Raw genomic sequence first — 21,010 nt, forward strand, 5'->3', positions numbered from 1 at the left:
AGAGGGGCGAGAGGAGCAGAGAGGGGTCAGAGAGGAGCAGGATCAGAGAGGAGCAGATGAGGAGCAGAGAGAAACAGGAACAGAGAGGGAGAGAAACAGAGAGGAGCAGAGAGAGGAGCAGGAGAAACAGAGAGGAGCAGAGGGGTGAGGAGGAGGCAGAGAGAAACAGGGGTGCAGAGAGAGAACAGAGAGGGGTGAGAGGAGCAGAGAGGAGCAGAGAGGGGTGAGAGGAGCAGAGGAACAGGAGGTGAGCAGAGAGGAGCAGAGAGGAGCAGAGAGGAGGTGAGAGGAGCAGAGAGGAGCAGAGAGGAGGTGAGAGGAGCAGAGAGGAGCAGAGAGGAGGTGAGAGGAGCAGAGAGGAGCAGAGAGGAGCAGAGAGGGGTGAGAGGAGCAGATAGGAGCAGAGAGGGGTGAGAGTGGACACGGATAGAAGGAGATAAGGGTGAAAGGCTTAACCAGACAAGTGTGAGAGAGCTGGAATAGTCGGCAGCAGTAATGATGAGCTGTCTTTTTTCAAGGGGATCGCTGATCCTGTGGTTTTGGTAATCGAGTACTTTAGGCAATGTCAAATCAGTGATGGGTTTAATAAACTAGCAAGGATGCATTAGGAAAGACTTCCTCAGCCTTCCTCAGCTACCACATCTACCTCATCTACCAACTACCTCATCTACCAATGACCTCATCTACCAACTACCTCATCTACCAACTACCTCATCTACCAATTACCTCATCTACCAATGACCTCATCTACCAACTACCTCATCTACCACATCTACCAACTACCACATCTACCACATCTACCAACTACCACATCTACCTCATCTACCAACTACCTCATCTACCAACGACCTCATCTACCAACGACCTCATCTACCAACTACCTCATCTACCAACTACCTCATCTACCAACGACCTCATCTACCAACGACCTCATCTACCAATGACCTCATCTACCACATCTACCAACTACCACATCTACCACATCTACCAACTAATATATAATAATAATAATAATAATAATATATGCCATTTAGCAGACGCTTTTATCCAAAGCGACTTACAGTCATGTGTGCATACATTCTACGTATGGGTGGTCCCGGGGATCGAACCCACTACCCTGGCGTTACAAGCGCCATGCTCTACCAACTGAGCTACAGAACTACCACATCTACCTCATCTACCAACTACCTCATCTACCAACTACCTCATCTACCAACTACCACATCTACCTCATCGACCAACTACCTCATCTACCAACTACTTCATCTACCTCATCTATCAACTACCTCATCTACCTCATCTATCAACTACCTCATCTACCTCATCTATCAACTACCTCATCTATCATCTACCTCATCTATCAACTACCACATCTACCTCATCTACCATCTACCACATCTATCAACTACCTCATCTACCTCATCTATCAACTACCTCATCTACCTCATCTATCAACTACCTCATCTACCTCATCTATCATCTACCTCATCTACCTCATCTATCAACTACCACATCTACCTCATCTATCAACTACCACATCTACCTCATCTACCAACTACCTCATCTACCTCATCTACCAACTACCTCATCTACCTCATCTATCAACTACCTCATCTACCTCATCTATCAACTACCACATCTACCTCATCTACCAACTACCTCATCTACCTCATCTACCAACTACCTCATCTACCTCATCCTCATACTGTTATTTATTTATCTTGCTCCTTTGCACCTCAGTATCTTTACTTGCACATCAAATCAAATCAAATCGAATGTATTTATATAGCCCTTCGTACATCAGCTGATATCTCAAAGTGCTGTACAGAAACCCAGCCTAAAGCCCAAACAGCAAGCAATGCAGGTGTAGAAGCACGGTGGCTAAGAAAAACTCCCTAGAAAGGCCAAAACCTAGGAAGAAACCTAGAGAGGAACCAGGCTATGTGGGGTGGACAGTCCTCTTCTGGCTGTGCCGGGTGGAGATTATAACAGAACATGGCCAAGATGTTCAAATGTTCATAAATGACCAGCATGGTCATATAATAATAAGGCAGAACAGTTGAAACTGGAGCAGCAGCACGGCCAGGTGTACTGGGGACAGCAAGGAGTCATCATGTCAGGTAGTCCTGAGGCATGGTCCTAGGGCTCAGGTCCTCCGAGAGAGAGAAAGAAAGAGAGAAAGAGAGAATTAGAGAGAGCACACTTAAATTCACCCAGGACACCGAATAGGACAGGAGAAGTACTCCAGATATGACAAACTGACCCCAGCCTCCCGACACATTAACTACTGCAGCATAAATACTGGAGGCTGAGACAGAGGGGTCAGGAGACACTGTAGCCCCATCCGAGGACACCCCCGGACAGGGCCAAACAGGAAGGATATAACCCCACCCACTTTTCGCTTTGGATAAAAGCGTCTGCTAAATGGCATATATTATTATTATTATATTTTCCAAAGCACAGACCCCACACCACTAGAGGGATATCTTCAACCACCAACTTACCATCCTGAGACAAGGCTGAGTATAGCCCACAAAGATCTCCGCCACGGCACAACCCAAGGGGGGGCGCCAACCCAGTCAGGAAGATCACATTAGTGACTCAGCCCCTGTAATAGGGTTAGAGGCAGCGAATCCCAGTGGAGAAAGGGGAACCGGCCAGGCAGAGACCGCAAGGGCGGTTCGTTGCTCCAGAGCCTTTCCGTTCACCTTCACACTCCTGGGCCAGACTACACTCAATCATATGACCCACTGAAGAGATGAGTCTTCAGTAAAGTCTTAAAGGTGGCAGGGCAGCCTAGTGGTTAGAGCATTGGTCTAGTAGAGCGTTGGTCTAGTAACCGGAAGGTTGCAAGTTCAAACCCCCGAGCTGACACGGTACAAATCTGTCGTTCTGCCCCTGAATAGGCAGTTAACCCACTGTTCCTAGGCCGTCATTGAAAATAAGAATTGGTTCTTAACTGACTTGCCTAGTTAAATAAAGGTAAAATAAAATAAAAAAGGTTGAGACAGAGTCTGCGTCTCTCACATTGGTAGGCAGGCCGTTCCATAAAAATGGAGCTCTATAGGAGAAAGCCCTGCCTCCAGCTATTTGCTTAGAAATTCTAGGGACAATTAGGAGGCCTGCGTCTTGTGACCGTAGCGTACGTGTAGGTATGTACGGCAGGGCCAAATCAGAGAGATAGGTAGGTATTCATCTTCCTGCACATCTACCATTCCAGTGTTTATATTGTAATTGTAATTATTTCGCCACTATGTCCTATTAATGGCCTTACCTCCGTTATCCTACCTCATTTGTACACACTGTATATAGACTTTTTCTATTGTATTATTGACTGTATGTTTGTTTACTCCATGTGTAACTCTGTGTTGTTGTTTGTGTCGCACTGCTTTGCTTTATCTTGGCCTGGTCACAGTTGTAAATGAGAACTTGTTCTCAACAAGCCTACCTGGTTAAATAAAGGTGTTCTCAACAAGCCTACCCGGTTAAATAAAGGTGAAATAACAAATTAAAAAATGTAAAAATCCCTCACCCCTTCTCCACGTCTCTCTCTCTTCTAGTTTGCTTTGCCACTCTATCTTCCGTCAGTCGCCCATCTCTGTCTGCTCACACTCGTTTGTCTTTGGTGTGTGTGTTGGCTCGGAGTCATGTTCTGAGCAATAAGTAGGAACAGGTCCTCTGTCAGCAGCTGTGCAGCAGGCTACAGGGACACGTGGGGGGGGGTGATACTTGTACATCTGCTACATGATAGGGGTGGGGGACTAGGAGCTGTTTTTGCATTCAGAGCTTCAGTTCTCTGTCTGAAAGTGTTACAGTTCATCTTCCTGCTACTCTGGATTAGTGCGATGCTGTAGTCACAACTCTGAGTGCTTTAATCGTCCTCTCCTCTTTTCCCTTGACCTTTCTAACCTCTCCCTCACTCTATCTACTCTGCCTTTCCAGAAATCCACCCAGCCACGCATATATTCATAAATATACCCACACATCCATCAATCCACACATATATTCATAAATATACCCACACATCCATCAATCCACCCAGCCACGCATATATTCATAAATATACCCACACATCCATCAATCCACACATATATTCATAAATATACCCACACATCCATCAATCCACCCAGCCACACATATATTCATAAATATACCAACACATCCATCAATCCACCCAGCCACACATATATTCATAAATATACCAACACATCCACCAATCCACCCAGCCACACATATATTCATAAATATACCAACACATCCACCAATCCACCCAGCCATACATATATTCATAAATATACCAACACATCCACCAATCCACCCAGCCACACATATATTCATAAATATACCAACACATCCACCAATCCACCCAGCCATACATATATTCATAAATATACCAACACATCCACCAATCCACCCAGCCATACATATATTCATAAATATACCAACACATCCACCAATCCACCCAGCCATACATATATTCATAAATATACCAACACATCCACCAATCCACCCAGCCACACATATATTCATAAATATACCAACACATCCACCAATCCACCCAGCCATACATATATTCATAAATATACCACACATCCATCAATCCACCCAGCCACACATATATTCATAAATATACCAACACATCCACCAATCCACCCAGCCACACATATATTCATAAATATACCAACACATCCATCAATCCACCCAGCCACACATATATTCATAAATATACCAACACATCCATCAATCCACCCAGCCACACATATATTCATAAATATACCAACACATCCATCAATCCACCCAGCCACACATATATTCATAAATATACCACCACATCCATCAATCCACCCAGCCACACATATATTCATAAATATACCAACACATCCATCAAACCACCCAGCCACACATATATTCATAAATATACCCACACATCCATCAATCCACCCAGCCACACATATATTCATAAATATACCAACACATCCATCAATCCACCCAGCCACACATATATTCATAAATATACCCACACATCCACCAATCCACCCAGCCACACATATATTCATAAATATACCAACACATCCATCAATCCACCCAGCCATACATATATTCATAAATATACCAACACATCCACCAATCCACCCAGCCATACATATATTCATAAATATACCCACACATCCATCAATCCACCCAGCCACACATATATTCATAAATATACCAACACATCCATCAATCCACCCAGCCACACATATATTCATAAATATACCAACACATCCACCAATCCACCCAGCCATACATATATTCATAAATATACCCACACATCCATCAATCCACCCAGCCACACATATATTCATAAATATACCAACACATCCACCAATCCACCCAGCCACACATATATTCATAAATATACCAACACATCCACCAATCCACCCAGCCACACATATATTCATAAATACACCCACACATCCATCAATCCATGTGGTTGTCTCTCTCCTCGGTATCTGACAGGAAGTGTAGTGGCATTAAGGCCGACATGTGGTTGTCTCTCTCCTCGGTATCTGGCAGGAAGTGCAGTGGCATTAAGGCCGACATGTGGTTGTCTCTCTCCTCTGTATCTGACAGGAAGTGCAGTGGCATTAAGGCCTACATGTGGTTGTCTCTCTCCTCGGTATCTGGCAGGAAGTGCAGTGGCATTAAGGCCGACATGTGGTTGTCTCTCCTCTGTATCTGACAGGAAGTGCAGTGGCATTAAGGCCGACATGTGGTTGTCTCTCTCCTCGGTATCTGACAGGAAGTGCAGTGGCATTAAGGCCGACATGTGGTTGTCTCTCTCCTCGGTATCTGACAGGAAGTGCAGTGGCATTAAGGCCGACATGTGGTTGTCTCTCTCCTCGGTATCTGACAGGAAGTGCAGTGGCATTAAGGCCGACATGTGGTTGTCTCTCTCCTCGGTATCTGACAGGAAGTGCAGTGGCATTAAGGCCGACATGTGGTTGTCTCTCTCCTCGGTATCTGACAGGAAGTGCAGTGGCATTAAGGCCGACGTGGTTGTCTCTCTCCTCGGTATCTGGCAGGAAGTGCAGTGGCATTAAGGCCGACATGTGGTTGTCTCTCTCCTCTGTATCTGACAGGAAGTGCAGTGGCATTAAGGCCGACATGTGGTTGTCTCTCTCCTCGGTATCTGGCAGGAAGTGCAGTGGCATTAAGGCCGACATGTGGTTGTCTCTCTCCTCGGTATCTGACAGGAAGTGCAGTGGCATTAAGGCCGACATGTGGTTGTCTCTCTCCTCGGTTTCTGGCAGGAAGTGCAGTGGCATTAAGGCCGACATGTGGTTGTCTCTCTCCTCGGTATCTGACAGGAAGTGCAGTGGCATTAAGGCCGACATGTGGTTGTCTCTCTCCTCGGTATCTGACAGGAAGTGCAGTGGCATTAAGGCCGACATGTGGTTGTCTCTCTCCTCGGTATCTGACAGGAAGTGCAGTGGCATTAAGGCCGACATGTGGTTGTCTCTCTCCTCGGTATCTGGCAGGAAGTGCAGTGGCATTAAGGCCGACATGTGGTTGTCTCTCTCCTCGGTATCTGGCAGGAAGTGCAGTGGCATTAAGGCCGACATGTGATTGTCTCTCTCCTCGGTATCTGGCATTAAGGCTGAAATGTGGTTGATTCATTTTATTGTATCAACACTATGGATAGTGGAATTGGGAGCTGATGAAATTACGCCCACTCTTTTGTTCAATCTGAGACATTTCTGACTCTCTCTCTCTCCCTTCTCCCCTCTCTCTTCTCTGTCAGATGGGAAGGTGTATGCGCTGGGAGGGATGGCAGCTGACACTACGCCCCAGGCGCTAGTAAGGGTCTACGAGCCGGAGAAGGACCAATGGCAGTCCTTGACCTCCATGCCCACACCTCGCTACGGAGCCACCTCCTTCCTGAGAGGCAACAAGATTTACGTGCTGGGTAGGTCACGCCCCCATCCCCCTACACCCCCATCCCTGTCCCTACTGTCCAATGTCCCCACTGTGTGTCACTCTGGTCATATCTGACCTATGGCCACACACTCCACATGTACACTCTATCGTACCGCACACACATTCAAATATGGTTGCACGTACAGCACATGAACACACACACACACACACACACTCTCTCTCTCTAGCTAATAGGTCTGGGGAGGGCCCATCTCTCTCTCTAGCTAATAGGTCTGGGGAGGGCCCATCTCCTTCTCATGGTCTACACAACAGTCTGGGGAGGGCCCATCTCCCTCTCATGGTCTACACAACAGTCTGGGGAGGGTCCATCTCACTCTCATGGACTACACAACAGTCTGGGGAGGGCCCATCTCACTCTCATGGACTACACAACAGTCTGGGGAGGGTCCATCTCACTCTCATGGTCTACACAACAGTCGGGGGCCCATCTCACTCTCATGGACTACACAACAGTCTGGGGAGGGTCCATCTCACTCTCATGGACTACACAACAGTCTGGGGAGGGTCCATCTCACTCTCATGGTCTACACAACAGTCTGGGGAGGGCCCATCTCACTCTCATGGACTACACAACAGTCTGGGGAGGGTCCATCTCACTCTCATGGTCTACACAACAGTCGGGGGGAGGGCCCATCTCACTCTCATGGACTACACAACAGTCTGGGGAGGGCCCATCTCACTCTCATGGACTACACAACAGTCTGGGGAGGGTCCATCTCACTCTCATGGTCTACACAACAGTCTGGGGAGGGCCCATCTCACTCTCATGGACTACACAACAGTCTGGGGAGGGCCCATCTCACTCTCATGGACTACACAACAGTCTGGGGAGGGTCCATCTCACTCTCATGGTCTACACAACAGTCTGGGGAGGGTCCATCTCCCCCTCATGGTCTACACAACAGTCTGGGGAGGGTCCATCTCCCCCTCATGGTCTACACAACAGTCTGGGTATTCACTCACTCACTCACTCAGAGAGAGAGAGAGAGAGAGAGAGAGAGAGAGAGAGAGAGAGAGAGAGAGAGAGAGAGAGAGAGAGAGAGAGAGAGAGAGAGAGAGAGAGACAGACAGACAGACAGACAGACAGACAGACAGACAGACAGACAGACAGACAGACAGACATGTCCTTCACTTCAGTACATCTGTTCTCTGAGTACCCAATCAAACATGATCAATCTGATTATTAAAACTTCCTGAAAACAGATGAAATTCATAGGCAATCATTCACATTCATTCACTGGTACCTGCACTGCAGCTGTGGCCTACAGCCTTCACTGAATAGGAGTGGAGACATATGCCTAAATATATGACTGTGTAGGAGAAAAACATATTTCAACAGTTGTGTTCTTATGAATATTCATGAGTGAAGTCCATCGCCAGCAGGACACTATAACCTCGTACTTTATCTCCGCGGCCGGTACATCTATCTGGCCTTTCTGTATTACTGGCTACCTGCTGGTCTCCAGTCACATAGATAAATGTCTTGCTAGCTAGCAGGCTTATGCTGCAGAATCACATTACAGTGATTAACTGAGGGATGAGGGTCATTATTTTATTAATGTTGTTTGTTACGCGACTGGAGGTACAGTAGTCTATCAGGGTCAAACTAAATGCTACTGCTTCCAAAACACAATCTAAATCTGTCTGGAGAAGTGTTCTGTACACTGAGCACCATACCAGACTTCTTCCCATCAATATCAATTTCTCCCTTCTGGACGTGTGGGGAAAGGATCCTCTGTACGAAACGTGTACAGAAGTAACAGCTTGATGCACTTGTTCCTATTTTCAGTGCAATTGAGAAACTCTATGATTGAATGTAAAACAAACACTTTACTGTCCAGGCAGGATAATATCGCTGCTCAAGCTTTACTATGCCAAATACTTGACGTGAATAGAACTGTCATAAAATGTAAATGGTTTTTTAGAATGATATTGCTTGCGAATGGGATTGTATTTCAGCCTGTCAGACTGTTTGTTCCTCACACAGCCAAGTGCATAAGCAACAGGAATAAGCACCCCTGAAAAATCTGAATAAAAAAGATATATTATTAAGAAATGTATTTTTGTTTTGAACAAAATGTTTTTCACATGGGCCTTTACTAGTGTTGGGAGACTGATATAGACTTCTGTAGCTCAGGCAACAACATCAAAATTCAGCATCTCTGCTTTGGCAAGAAAATGTTGTTGTATAATTAAGAACAGTATCTTGCAGGATTCAATAGTTGGAATTGTAAGAGTTGTTGCCCTGTTCTTTTCTCTGTGATGTCATTCTAATGGATTTCATAAAGAACAAAACCCTGTTCTTTTCTCTGTGATGTCATTCTAATGGAATTCATAAAGAACAAAAACCTGTTATTTTCTCTGTGATGTCATTTTAATAGAATTCATAAAGAACAAAACCCTGTTCTTTTCTCTGTGATGTCATTCTAATGGAATTCATAAAGAACAAAACCCTGTTCTTTTCTCTGTGATGTCATTCTAATGGAATTCATAAAGAACAAAACCCTGTTATTTTCTCTGTGATGTCATTCTAATGGAATTCATAAAGAACAAAACCCTGTTCTTTTCTCTGTGATGTCATTCTAATGGAATTCATAAAGAACAAAACCCTGTTATTTTCTCTGTGATGTCATTCTAATGGAATTCATAAAGAACAAAACCCTGTTATTTTCTCTGTGATGTCATTCTAATGGAATTCATAAAGAACAAAACCCTGTTCCTTTCTCTGTGATGTCATTCTAATGGAATTCATAAAGAACAAAACCCTGTTCTTTTCTCTGTGATGTCATTCTAATGGAATTCAGAAAGAACAAAACCCTGTTCTTTTCTCTGTGATGTCATTCTAATGGAATTCAGAAAGAACAAAACCCTTTTCTTTCTCTGTGATGTCATTCTAATGGAATCCAGAAAGAACAAAACCCTGTTCCTTTCTCTGTGATGTCATTCTAATGGAATCCAGAAAGAACAAAACCCTGTTCCTTTCTCTGTGATGTCATTCTAATGGAATCCAGAAAGAACAAAACCCTGTCCCTTTCTCTGTGATGTCATTCTAATGGAATCCAGAAAGAACAAAACCCTGTTCCTTTCTCTGTGATGTCATTCTAATGGAATCCAGAAAGAACAAAACCCTGTCCCTTTCTCTGTGATGTCATTCTAATGGAATTCATAAAGAACAAAACCCTGTTCTTTTCTCTGTGATGTCATTCTAATGGAATTCATAAAGAACAAAACCCTGTTCTTTTCTCTGTGATGTCATTCTAATGGAATGTAGAAAGAACAAAACCCTGTTCCTTTCTCTGTGATGTCATTCTAATGGAATGTAGAAAGAACAAAACCCTGTCCCTTTCTCTGTGATGTCATTCTAATGGAATCCAGAAAGAACAAAACCCTGTTCCTTTCTCTGTGATGTCATTCTAATGGAATGTAGAAAGAACAAAACCCTGTTCCTTTCTCTGTGATGTCATTCTAATGGAATGTAGAAAGAACAAAACCCTGTTCCTTTCTCTGTGATGTCATTGGAATGTAGAAAGAACAAAACCCTGTTCCTTTCTCTGTGATGTCATTCTAATGGAATGTAGAAAGAACAAAACCCTGTTCCTTTCTCTGTGATGTCATTCTAGTGGAATCCAGAAAGAACAAAACCCTGTTCCTTTCTCTGTGATGTCATTCTAATGGAATTCAGAAAGAACAAAACCCTGTCCCTTTCTCTGTGATGTCATTCTAATGGAATTCAGAAAGAACAAAACCCTGTTCCTTTCTCTGTGATGTCATTCTAATGGAATTCAGAAAGAACAAAACCCTGTCCCTTTCTCTGTGATGTCATTCAAATGGAATTCAGAAAGAACAAAACCCTGTCCCTTTCTCTGTGATGTCATTCTAATGGAATTCAGAAAGAACAAAACCCTGTCCCTTTCTCTGTGATGTCATTCTAATGGAATTCAGAAAGAACAAAACCCTGTCCCTTTCTCTGTGATGTCATTCTAATGGAATTCAGAAAGAACAAATCCCTGTCCCTTTCTCTGTGATGTCATTCTAATGGAATGTAGAAAGAACAAAACCCTGTTCCTTTCTCTGTGATGTCATTCTAATGGAATTCAGAAAGAACAAAACCCTGTCCCTTTCTCTATGATGTCATTCTAATGGAATCCAGAAAGAACAAAACCCTGTCCCTTTCTCTGTGATGTCATTCTAATGGAATCCAGAAAGAACAAAACCCTGTCCCTTTCTCTGTGATGTCATTCTAATGGAATCCAGAAAGAACAAAACCAGGGTCCCTTTCTCTGTGATGTAATTCTAATGGAATCCAGAAAGAACAAAACCCTGTTCCTTTCTCTGTGATGTCATTCTAATGGAATCCAGAAAGAACAAAACCCTGTTCCTTTCTCTGTGATGTCATTCTAATGGAATGTAGAAAGAACAAAACCCTGTCTCTTTCTCTGTGATGTCATTCTAATGGAATCCAGAAAGAACAAAACCCTGCCCCTTTCTCTGTGATGTCATTCTAATGGAATCCAGAAAGAACACAACCCTGTTCCTTTCTCTGTGATGTCATTCTAATGGAATCCAGAAAGAACAAAACCCTGTCCCTTTCTCTGTGATGTCATTCTAATGGAATCCAGAAAGAACAAAACCCTGTTCCTTTCTCTGTGATGTCATTCTAATGGAATCCAGAAAGAACAAAACCCTGTCCCTTTCTCTGTGATGTCATTCTAATGGAATCCAGAAAGAACAAAACCCTGTTCCTTTCTCTGTGATGTCATTCTAATGGAATGTAGAAAGAACAAAACCCTGTCCCTTTCTCTGTGATGTCATTCTAATGGAATTCAGAAAGAACAAAACCCTGTTCTTTTCTCTGTGATGTCATTCTAATGGAATTCAGAAAGAACAAAACCCTGTTCTTTTCTCTGTGATGTCATTCTAATGGAATTCAGAAAGAACAAAACCCTGTTCTTTTCTCTGTGATGTCATTCTAATGGAATGTAGAAAGAACAAAACCCTGTTCTTTTCTCTGTGATGTCATTCTAATGGAATGTAGAAAGAACAAAACCCTGTCCCTTTCTCTGTGATGTCATTCTAATGGAATCCAGAAAGAACAAAACCCTGTTCCTTTCTCTGTGATGTCATTCTAATGGAATTCAGAAAGAACAAAACCCTGTCCCTTTCTCTGTGATGTCATTCTAATGGAATTCAGAAAGAACAAAACCCTGTTCCTCTCTCTGTGATGTCATTCTAATGGAATTCAGAAAGAACAAAACCCTGTCCCTTTCTCTGTGATGTCATTCTAATGGAATCAAGAGAGAACAAAACCCTGTCTCTTTCTCTGTGATGTCATTCTAATGGAATCCAGAAAGAACAAAACCCTGTCTCTTTCTCTGTGATGTCATTCTAATGGACTTCAGAAAGAACAAAACCCTGTCTCTTTCTCTGTGATGTCATTCTAATGGACTTCAGAAAGAACAAAACCCTGTCCCTTTCTCTGTGATGTCATTCTAATGGAATCCAGAAAGAACAAAACCCTGTCCCTTTCTCTGTGATTTCATTCTAATGGAATCCAGAAAGAACAAAACCCTGTCTCTTTCTCTGTGATGTCATTCTAATGGAATTCAGAAAGAACAAAACCCTGTCTCTTTCTCTGTGATGTCATTCTAATGGAATTCAGAAAGAACAAAACCCTGTCCCTTTCTCTGTGATGTCATTCTAATGGAATTCAGAAAGAACAACTCCCTGTCCCTTTCTCTGTGATGTCATTCTAATGGAATGTAGAAAGAACAAAACCCTGTTCCTTTCTCTGTGATGTCATTCTAATGGAATTCAGAAAGAACAAAACCCTGTCCCTTTCTCTGTGATGTCATTCTAATGGAATGTAGAAAGAACAAAACCCTGTCCCTTTCTCTGTGATGTCATTCTAATGGAATTCATAAAGAACAAAACCCTGTTCCTTTCTCTGTGATGTCATTCTAATGGAATTCATAAAGAACAAAACCCTGTTCTTTTCTCTGTGATGTCATTCTAATGGAATTCATAAAGAACAAAACCCTGTTCCTTTCTCTGTGATGTCATTCTAATGGAATTCATAAAGAACAAAACCCTGTTCCTTTCTCTGTGATGTCATTCTAATGGAATTCATAAAGAACAAAACCCTGTTCCTTTCTCTGTGATGTCATTCTAATGGAATTCATAAAGAACAAAACCCTGTTCCTTTCTCTGTGATGTCATTCTAATGGAATCCAGAAAGAACAAAACCCTGTTCCTTTCTCTGTGATGTCATTCTAATGGAATGTAGAAAGAACAAAACCCTTTCTCTTTCTCTGTGATGTCATTCTAATGGAATCCAGAAAGAACAAAACCCTGTTCCTTTCTCTGTGATGTCATTCTAATGGAATCCAGAAAGAACAAATCCCTGTTCCTTTCTCTGTGATGTCATTCTAATGGAATCCAGAAAGAACAAAACCCTGTCCCTTTCTCTGTGATGTCATTCTAATGGAATCCAGAAAGAACAAAACCCTGTTCCTTTCTCTGTGATGTCATTCTAATGGAATCCAGAAAGAACAAAACCCTGTCCCTTTCTCTGTGATGTCATTCTAATGGAATTCATAAAGAACAAAACCCTGTTCTTTTCTCTGTGATGTCATTCTAATGGAATTCATAAAGAACAAAACCCTGTTCTTTTCTCTGTGATGTCATTCTAATGGAATGTAGAAAGAACAAAACCCTGTTCCTTTCTCTGTGATGTCATTCTAATGGAATCCAGAAAGAACAAAACCCTGTCCCTTTCTCTGTGATGTCATTCTAATGGAATCCAGAAAGAACAAAACCCTGTTCCTTTCTCTGTGATGTCATTCTAATGGAATTCAGAAAGAACAAAACCCTGTCCCTTTCTCTGTGATGTCATTCTAATGGAATTCAGAAAGAACAAAACCCTGTTCTTTTCTCTGTGATGTCATTCTAATGGAATTCAGAAAGAACAAAACCCTGTTCTTTTCTCTGTGATGTCATTCTAATGGAATTCATAAAGAACAAAACCCTGTTCTTTTCTCTGTGATGTCATTCTAATGGAATGTAGAAAGAACAAAACCCTGTTCCTTTCTCTGTGATGTCATTCTAATGGAATCCAGAAAGAACAAAACCCTGTCCCTTTCTCTGTGATGTCATTCTAATGGAATCCAGAAAGAACAAAACCATGTTCCTTTCTCTGTGATGTCATTCTAATGGAATTCAGAAAGAACAAAACCCTGTCCCTTTCTCTGTGATGTCATTCTAATGGAATTCAGAAAGAACAAAACCCTGTCCCTTTCTCTGTGATGTCATTCTAATGGAATTCAGAAAGAACAAAACCCTGTTCTTTTCTCTGTGATGTCATTCTAATGGAATTCAGAAAGAACAAAACCCTGTTCTTTTCTCTGTGATGTCATTCTAATGGAATTCAGAAAGAACAAAACCCTGTTCTTTTCTCTGTGATGTCATTCTAATGGAATTCAGAAAGAACAAAACCCTGTTCTTTTCTCTGTGATGTCATTCTAATGGAATGTAGAAAGAACAAAACCCTGTCCCTTTCTCTGTGATGTCATTCTAATGGAATCCAGAAAGAACAAAACCATGTTCCTTTCTCTGTGATGTCATTCTAATGGAATTCAGAAAGAACAAAACCCTGTCCCTTTCTCTGTGATGTCATACTAATGGAATTCAGAAAGAACAAAACCCTGTTCCTTTCTCTGTGATGTCATTCTAATGGAATTCAGAAAGAACAAAACCCTGTTCCTTTCTCTGTGATGTCATTCTAATGGAATCCAGAAAGAACAAAACCCTGTCCCTTTCTCTGTGATGTCATTCTAATGGAATCCAGAAAGAACAAAACCCTGTTCCTTTCTCTGTGATGTCATTCTAATGGAATTCAGAAAGAACAAAACCCTGTCCCTTTCTCTGTGATGTCATTCTAATGGAATTCAGAAAGAACAAACCCTGTTCCTTTCTCTGTGATGTCATTCTAATGGAATTCAGAAAGAACAAAACCCTGTCCCTTTCTCTGTGATGTCATTCAAATGGAATTCAGAAAGAACAAAACCCTGTCCCTTTCTCTGTGATGTCATTCTAATGGAATCCAGAAAGAACAAAACCCTGTTCCTTTCTCTGTGATGTCATTCTAATGGAATCCAGAAAGAACAAATCCCTGTTCCTTTCTCTGTGATGTCATTCTAATGGAATCCAGAAAGAACAAACCCTGTCCCTTTCTCTGTGATGTCATTCTAATGGAATCCAGAAAGAACAAAACCCTGTTCCTTTCTCTGTGATGTCATTCTAATGGAATCCAGAAAGAACAAAACCCTGTCCCTTTCTCTGTGATGTCATTCTAATGGAATTCATAAAGAACAAAACCCTGTTCTTTTCTCTGTGATGTCATTCTAATGGAATTCATAAAGAACAAAACCCTGTTCTTTTCTCTGTGATGTCATTCTAATGGAATGTAGAAAGAACAAAACCCTGTTCCTTTCTCTGTGATGTCATTCTAATGGAATCCAGAAAGAACAAAACCCTGTCCCTTTCTCTGTGATGTCATTCTAATGGAATCCAGAAAGAACAAAACCCTGTTCCTTTCTCTGTGATGTCATTCTAATGGAATTCAGAAAGAACAAAACCCTGTCCCTTTCTCTGTGATGTCATTCTAATGGAATTCAGAAAGAACAAAACCCTGTTCCTTTCTCTGTGATGTCATTCTAATGGAATTCAGAAAGAACAAAACCCTGTTCTTTTCTCTGTGATGTCATTTTAATGGAATTCATAAAGAACAAAACCCTGTTCTTTTCTCTGTGATGTCATTCTAATGGAATGTAGAAAGAACAAAACCCTGTTCCTTTCTCTGTGATGTCATTCTAATGGAATCCAGAAAGAACAAAACCCTGTCCCTTTCTCTGTGATGTCATTCTAATGGAATCCAGAAAGAACAAAACCCTGTTCCTTTCTCTGTGATGTCATTCTAATGGAATTCAGAAAGAACAAAACCCTGTCCCTTTCTCTGTGATGTCATTCTAATGGAATTCAGAAAGAACAAAACCCTGTTCCTTTCTCTGTGATGTCATTCTAATGGAATTCAGAAAGAACAAAACCCTGTTCCTTTCTCTGTGATGTCATTCTAATGGAATCCAGAAAGAACAAAACCCTGTCCCTTTCTCTGTGATGTCATTCTAATGGAATCCAGAAAGAACAAAACCCTGTTCCTTTCTCTGTGATGTCATTCTAATGGAATTCAGAAAGAACAAAACCCTGTCCCTTTCTCTGTGATGTCATTCTAATGGAATTCAGAAAGAACAAAACCCTGTTCCTTTCTCTGTGATGTCATTCTAATGGAATTCAGAAAGAACAAAACCCTGTCCCTTTCTCTGTGATGTCATTCAAATGGAATTCAGAAAGAACAAAACCCTGTCCCTTTCTCTGTGATGTCATTCTAATGGAATTCAGAAAGAACAAAACCCTGTCCCTTTCTCTGTGATGTCATTCTAATGGAATTCAGAAAGAACAAAACCCTGTCCCTTTCTCTGTGATGTCATTCTAATGGAATTCAGAAAGAACAAATCCCTGTCCCTTTCTCTGTGATGTCATTCTAATGGAATGTAGAAAGAACAAAACCCTGTTCCTTTCTCTGTGATGTCATTCTAATGGAATTCAGAAAGAACAAAACCCTGTCCCTTTCTCTGTGATGTCATTCTAATGGAATCCAGAAAGAACAAAACCCTGTCCCTTTCTCTGTGATGTCATTCTAATGGAATTCAGAAAGAACAAAACCCTGTCCCTTTCTCTGTGATGTCATTCTAATGGAATCCAGAAAGAACAAAACCAGGGTCCCTTTCTCTGTGATGTAATTCTAATGGAATCCAGAAAGAACAAAACCCTGTTCCTTTCTCTGTGATGTCATTCTAATGGAATCCAGAAAGAACAAAACCCTGTTCCTTTCTCTGTGATGTCATTCTAATGGAATGTAGAAAGAACAAAACCCTGTCTCTTTCTCTGTGATGTCATTCTAATGGAATCCAGAAAGAACAAAACCCTGTTCCTTTCTCTGTGATGTCATTCTCATGGAATCCAGAAAGAACAAATCCCTGTTCCTTTCTCTGTGATGTCATTCTAATGGAATCCAGAAAGAACAAAACCCTGTCCCTTTCTCTGTGATGTCATTCTAATGGAATCCAGAAAGAACAAAACCCTGTTCCTTTCTCTGTGATGTCATTCTAATGGAATCCAGAAAGAACAAAACCCTGTCCCTTTCTCTGTGATGTCATTCTAATGGAATTCATAAAGAACAAAACCCTGTTCCTTTCTCTGTGATGTCATTCTAATGGAATCCAGAAAGAACAAAACCCTGTTCTTTTCTCTGTGATGTCATTCTAATGGAATTCAGAAAGAACAAAACCCTGTTCTTTTCTCTGTGATGTCATTCTAATGGAATTCAGAAAGAACAAAACCCTGTTCTTTTCTCTGTGATGTCATTCTAATGGAATTCATAAAGAACAAAACCCTGTTCTTTTCTCTGTGAGGTCATTCTAATGGAATCCAGAAAGAACAAAACCCTGTTCTTTTCTCTGTGATGTCATTCTAATGGAATTCAGAAAGAACAAAACCCTGTTCTTTTCTCTGTGATGTCATTCTAATAGAATGTAGAAAGAACAAAACCCTGTCCCTTTCTCTGTGATGTCATTCTAATGGAATTCAGAAAGAACAAAACCCTGTCCCTTTCTCTGTGATGTCATTCTAATGGAATTCAGAAAGAACAAAACCCTGTTCCTTTCTCTGTGATGTCATTCTAATGGAATTCAGAAAGAACAAAACCCTGTTCCTTTCTCTGTGATGTCATTCTAATGGAATCCAGAAAGAACAAAACCCTGTCCCTTTCTCTGTGATGTCATTCTAATGGAATCCAGAAAGAACAAAACCCTGTTCCTTTCTCTGTGATGTCATTCTAATGGAATTCAGAAAGAACAAAACCCTGTCCCTTTCTCTGTGATGTCATTCTAATGGAATTCAGAAAGAACAAAACCCTGTCCCTTTCTCTGTGATGTCATTCTAATGGAATTCAGAAAGAACAAAACCCTGTCCCTTTCTCTGTGATGTCATTCTAATGGAATTCAGAAAGAACAAAACCCTGTCCCTTTCTCTGTGATGTCATTCTAATGGAATTCAGAAAGAACAAAACCCTGTCCCTTTCTCTGTGATGTCATTCTAATGGAATTCAGAAAGAACAAAACCCTGTCCCTTTCTCTGTGATGTCATTCTAATGGAATTCAGAAAGAACAACTCCCTGTCCCTTTCTCTGTGATGTCATTCTAATGGAATGTAGAAAGAACAAAACCCTGTTCCTTTCTCTGTGATGTCATTCTAATGGAATTCAGAAAGAACAAAACCCTGTCCCTTTCTCTGTGATGTCATTCTAATGGAATCCAGAAAGAACAAAACCCTGTCCCTTTCTCTGTGATGTCATTCTAATGGAATTCAGAAAGAACAAAACCCTGTCCCTTTCTCTGTGATGTCATTCTAATGGAATCCAGAAAGAACAAAACCAGGGTCCCTTTCTCTGTGATGTAATTCTAATGGAATCCAGAAAGAACAAAACCCTGTTCCTTTCTCTGTGATGTCATTCTAATGGAATCCAGAAAGAACAAAACCCTGTCCCTTTCTCTGTGATGTCATTCTAATGGAATCCAGAAAGAACAAAACCAGGGTCCCTTTCTCTGTGATGTAATTCTAATGGAATCCAGAAAGAACAAAACCCTGTTCCTTTCTCTGTGATGTCATTCTAATGGAATCCAGAAAGAACAAAACCCTGTTCCTTTCTCTGTGATGTCATTCTAATGGAATGTAGAAAGAACAAAACCCTGTCTCTTTCTCTGTGATGTCATTCTAATGGAATCCAGAAAGAACAAAACCCTGTTCCTTTCTCTGTGATGTCATTCTCATGGAATCCAGAAAGAACAAATCCCTGTTCCTTTCTCTGTGATGTCATTCTAATGGAATCCAGAAAGAACAAAACCCTGTCCCTTTCTCTGTGATGTCATTCTAATGGAATCCAGAAAGAACAAAACCCTGTTCCTTTCTCTGTGATGTCATTCTAATGGAATCCAGAAAGAACAAAACCCTGTCCCTTTCTCTGTGATGTCATTCTAATGGAATCCAGAAAGAACAAAACCCTGTTCCTTTCTCTGTGATGTCATTCTAATGGAATTCAGAAAGAACAAAACCCTGTCCCTTTCTCTGTGATGTCATTCTAATGGAATTCAGAAAGAACAAAACCCTGTTCCTTTCTCTGTGATGTCATTCTAATGGAATTCAGAAAGAACAAAACCCTGTTCTTTTCTCTGTGATGTCATTTTAATGGAATTCATAAAGAACAAAACCCTGTTCTTTCTCTGTGATGTCATTCTAATGGAATGTAGAAAGAACAAAACCCTGTTCCTTTCTCTGTGATGTCATTCTAATGGAATCCAGAAAGAACAAAACCCTGTCCCTTTCTCTGTGATGTCATTCTAATGGAATCCAGAAAGAACAAAACCCTGTTCCTTTCTCTGTGATGTCATTCTAATGGAATTCAGAAAGAACAAAACCCTGTCCCTTTCTCTGTGATGTCATTCTAATGGAATTCAGAAAGAACAAAACCCTGTTCCTTTCTCTGTGATGTCATTCTAATGGAATTCAGAAAGAACAAAACCCTGTTCCTTTCTCTGTGATGTCATTCTAATGGAATCCAGAAAGAACAAAACCCTGTCCCTTTCTCTGTGATGTCATTCTAATGGAATCCAGAAAGAACAAAACCCTGTTCCTTTCTCTGTGATGTCATTCTAATGGAATTCAGAAAGAACAAAACCCTGTCCCTTTCTCTGTGATGTCATTCTAATGGAATTCAGAAAGAACAAAACCCTGTCTCTTTCTCTGTGATGTCATTCTAATGGAATTCAGAAAGAACAAAACCCTGTCTCTTTCTCTGTGATGTCATTCTAATGGACTTCAGAAAGAACAAAACCCTGTCTCTTTCTCTGTGATGTCATTCTAATGGACTTCAGAAAGAACAAAACCCTGTCCCTTTCTCTGTGATGTCATTCTAATGGAATCCAGAAAGAACAAAACCCTGTCCCTTTCTCTGTGATGTCATTCTAATGGAATTCAGAAAGAACAACTCCCTGTCCCTTTCTCTGTGATGTCATTCTAATGGAATGTAGAAAGAACAAAACCCTGTTCCTTTCTCTGTGATGTCATTCTAATGGAATTCAGAAAGAACAAAACCCTGTCCCTTTCTCTGTGATGTCATTCTAATGGAATCCAGAAAGAACAAAACCCTGTCCCTTTCTCTGTGATGTCATTCTAATGGAATTCAGAAAGAACAAAACCCTGTCCCTTTCTCTGTGATGTCATTCTAATGGAATCCAGAAAGAACAAAACCAGGGTCCCTTTCTCTGTGATGTAATTCTAATGGAATCCAGAAAGAACAAAACCCTGTTCCTTTCTCTGTGATGTCATTCTAATGGAATCCAGAAAGAACAAAACCCTGTTCCTTTCTCTGTGATGTCATTCTAATGGAATGTAGAAAGAAGAAAACCCTGTCCCTTTCTCTGTGATGTCATTCTAATGGAATCCAGAAAGAACAAAACCCTGTCCCTTTCTCTGTGATGTCATTCTCATGGAATCCAGAAAGAACAAAACCCTGTCCCTTTCTCTGTGATGTCATTCTAATGGAATTCAGAAAGAACAAAACCCTGTTCCTTTCTCTGTGATGTCATTCTAATGGAATCCAGAAAGAACAAAACCCTGTTCCTTTCTCTGTGATGTCATTGTAATGGAATCCAGAAAGAACCAAACCCTGTCTCTTTCTCTGTGATGTCATTCTAATGGAATTCAGAAAGAACAAAACCCTGTTCTTTTCTCTGTGATGTCATTCTAATGGAATGTAGAAAGAACAAAACCCTGTCCCTTTCTCTGTGATGTCATTCTAATGGAATGTAGAAAGAACAAAACCCTGTTCTTTTCTCTGTGATGTCATTCTAATGGAATG

The 21,010-nt window shown here is 41.3% G+C and overlaps 1 protein-coding gene across 1 annotated transcript in view; it reads left to right on the forward strand.

Moving 5' to 3' along the window:
* The window catches only part of LOC127912444 (kelch domain-containing protein 8B-like), a 224,300-nt gene that overhangs the window by 126,659 nt on the left and 76,631 nt on the right, over nt 1–21,010 (forward strand). The window contains exon 3 of the mRNA XM_052481695.1: nt 6,785–6,949. Within this exon, the coding sequence (XP_052337655.1) occupies nt 6,785–6,949 (165 nt within the window). The remainder of the gene's footprint in view (nt 1–6,784; nt 6,950–21,010) is intronic.

The sequence above is a fragment of the Oncorhynchus keta genome, chromosome 27, assembly GCF_023373465.1.
Source record: "Oncorhynchus keta strain PuntledgeMale-10-30-2019 chromosome 27, Oket_V2, whole genome shotgun sequence".
Taxonomy (NCBI): domain Eukaryota; kingdom Metazoa; phylum Chordata; class Actinopteri; order Salmoniformes; family Salmonidae; genus Oncorhynchus; species Oncorhynchus keta.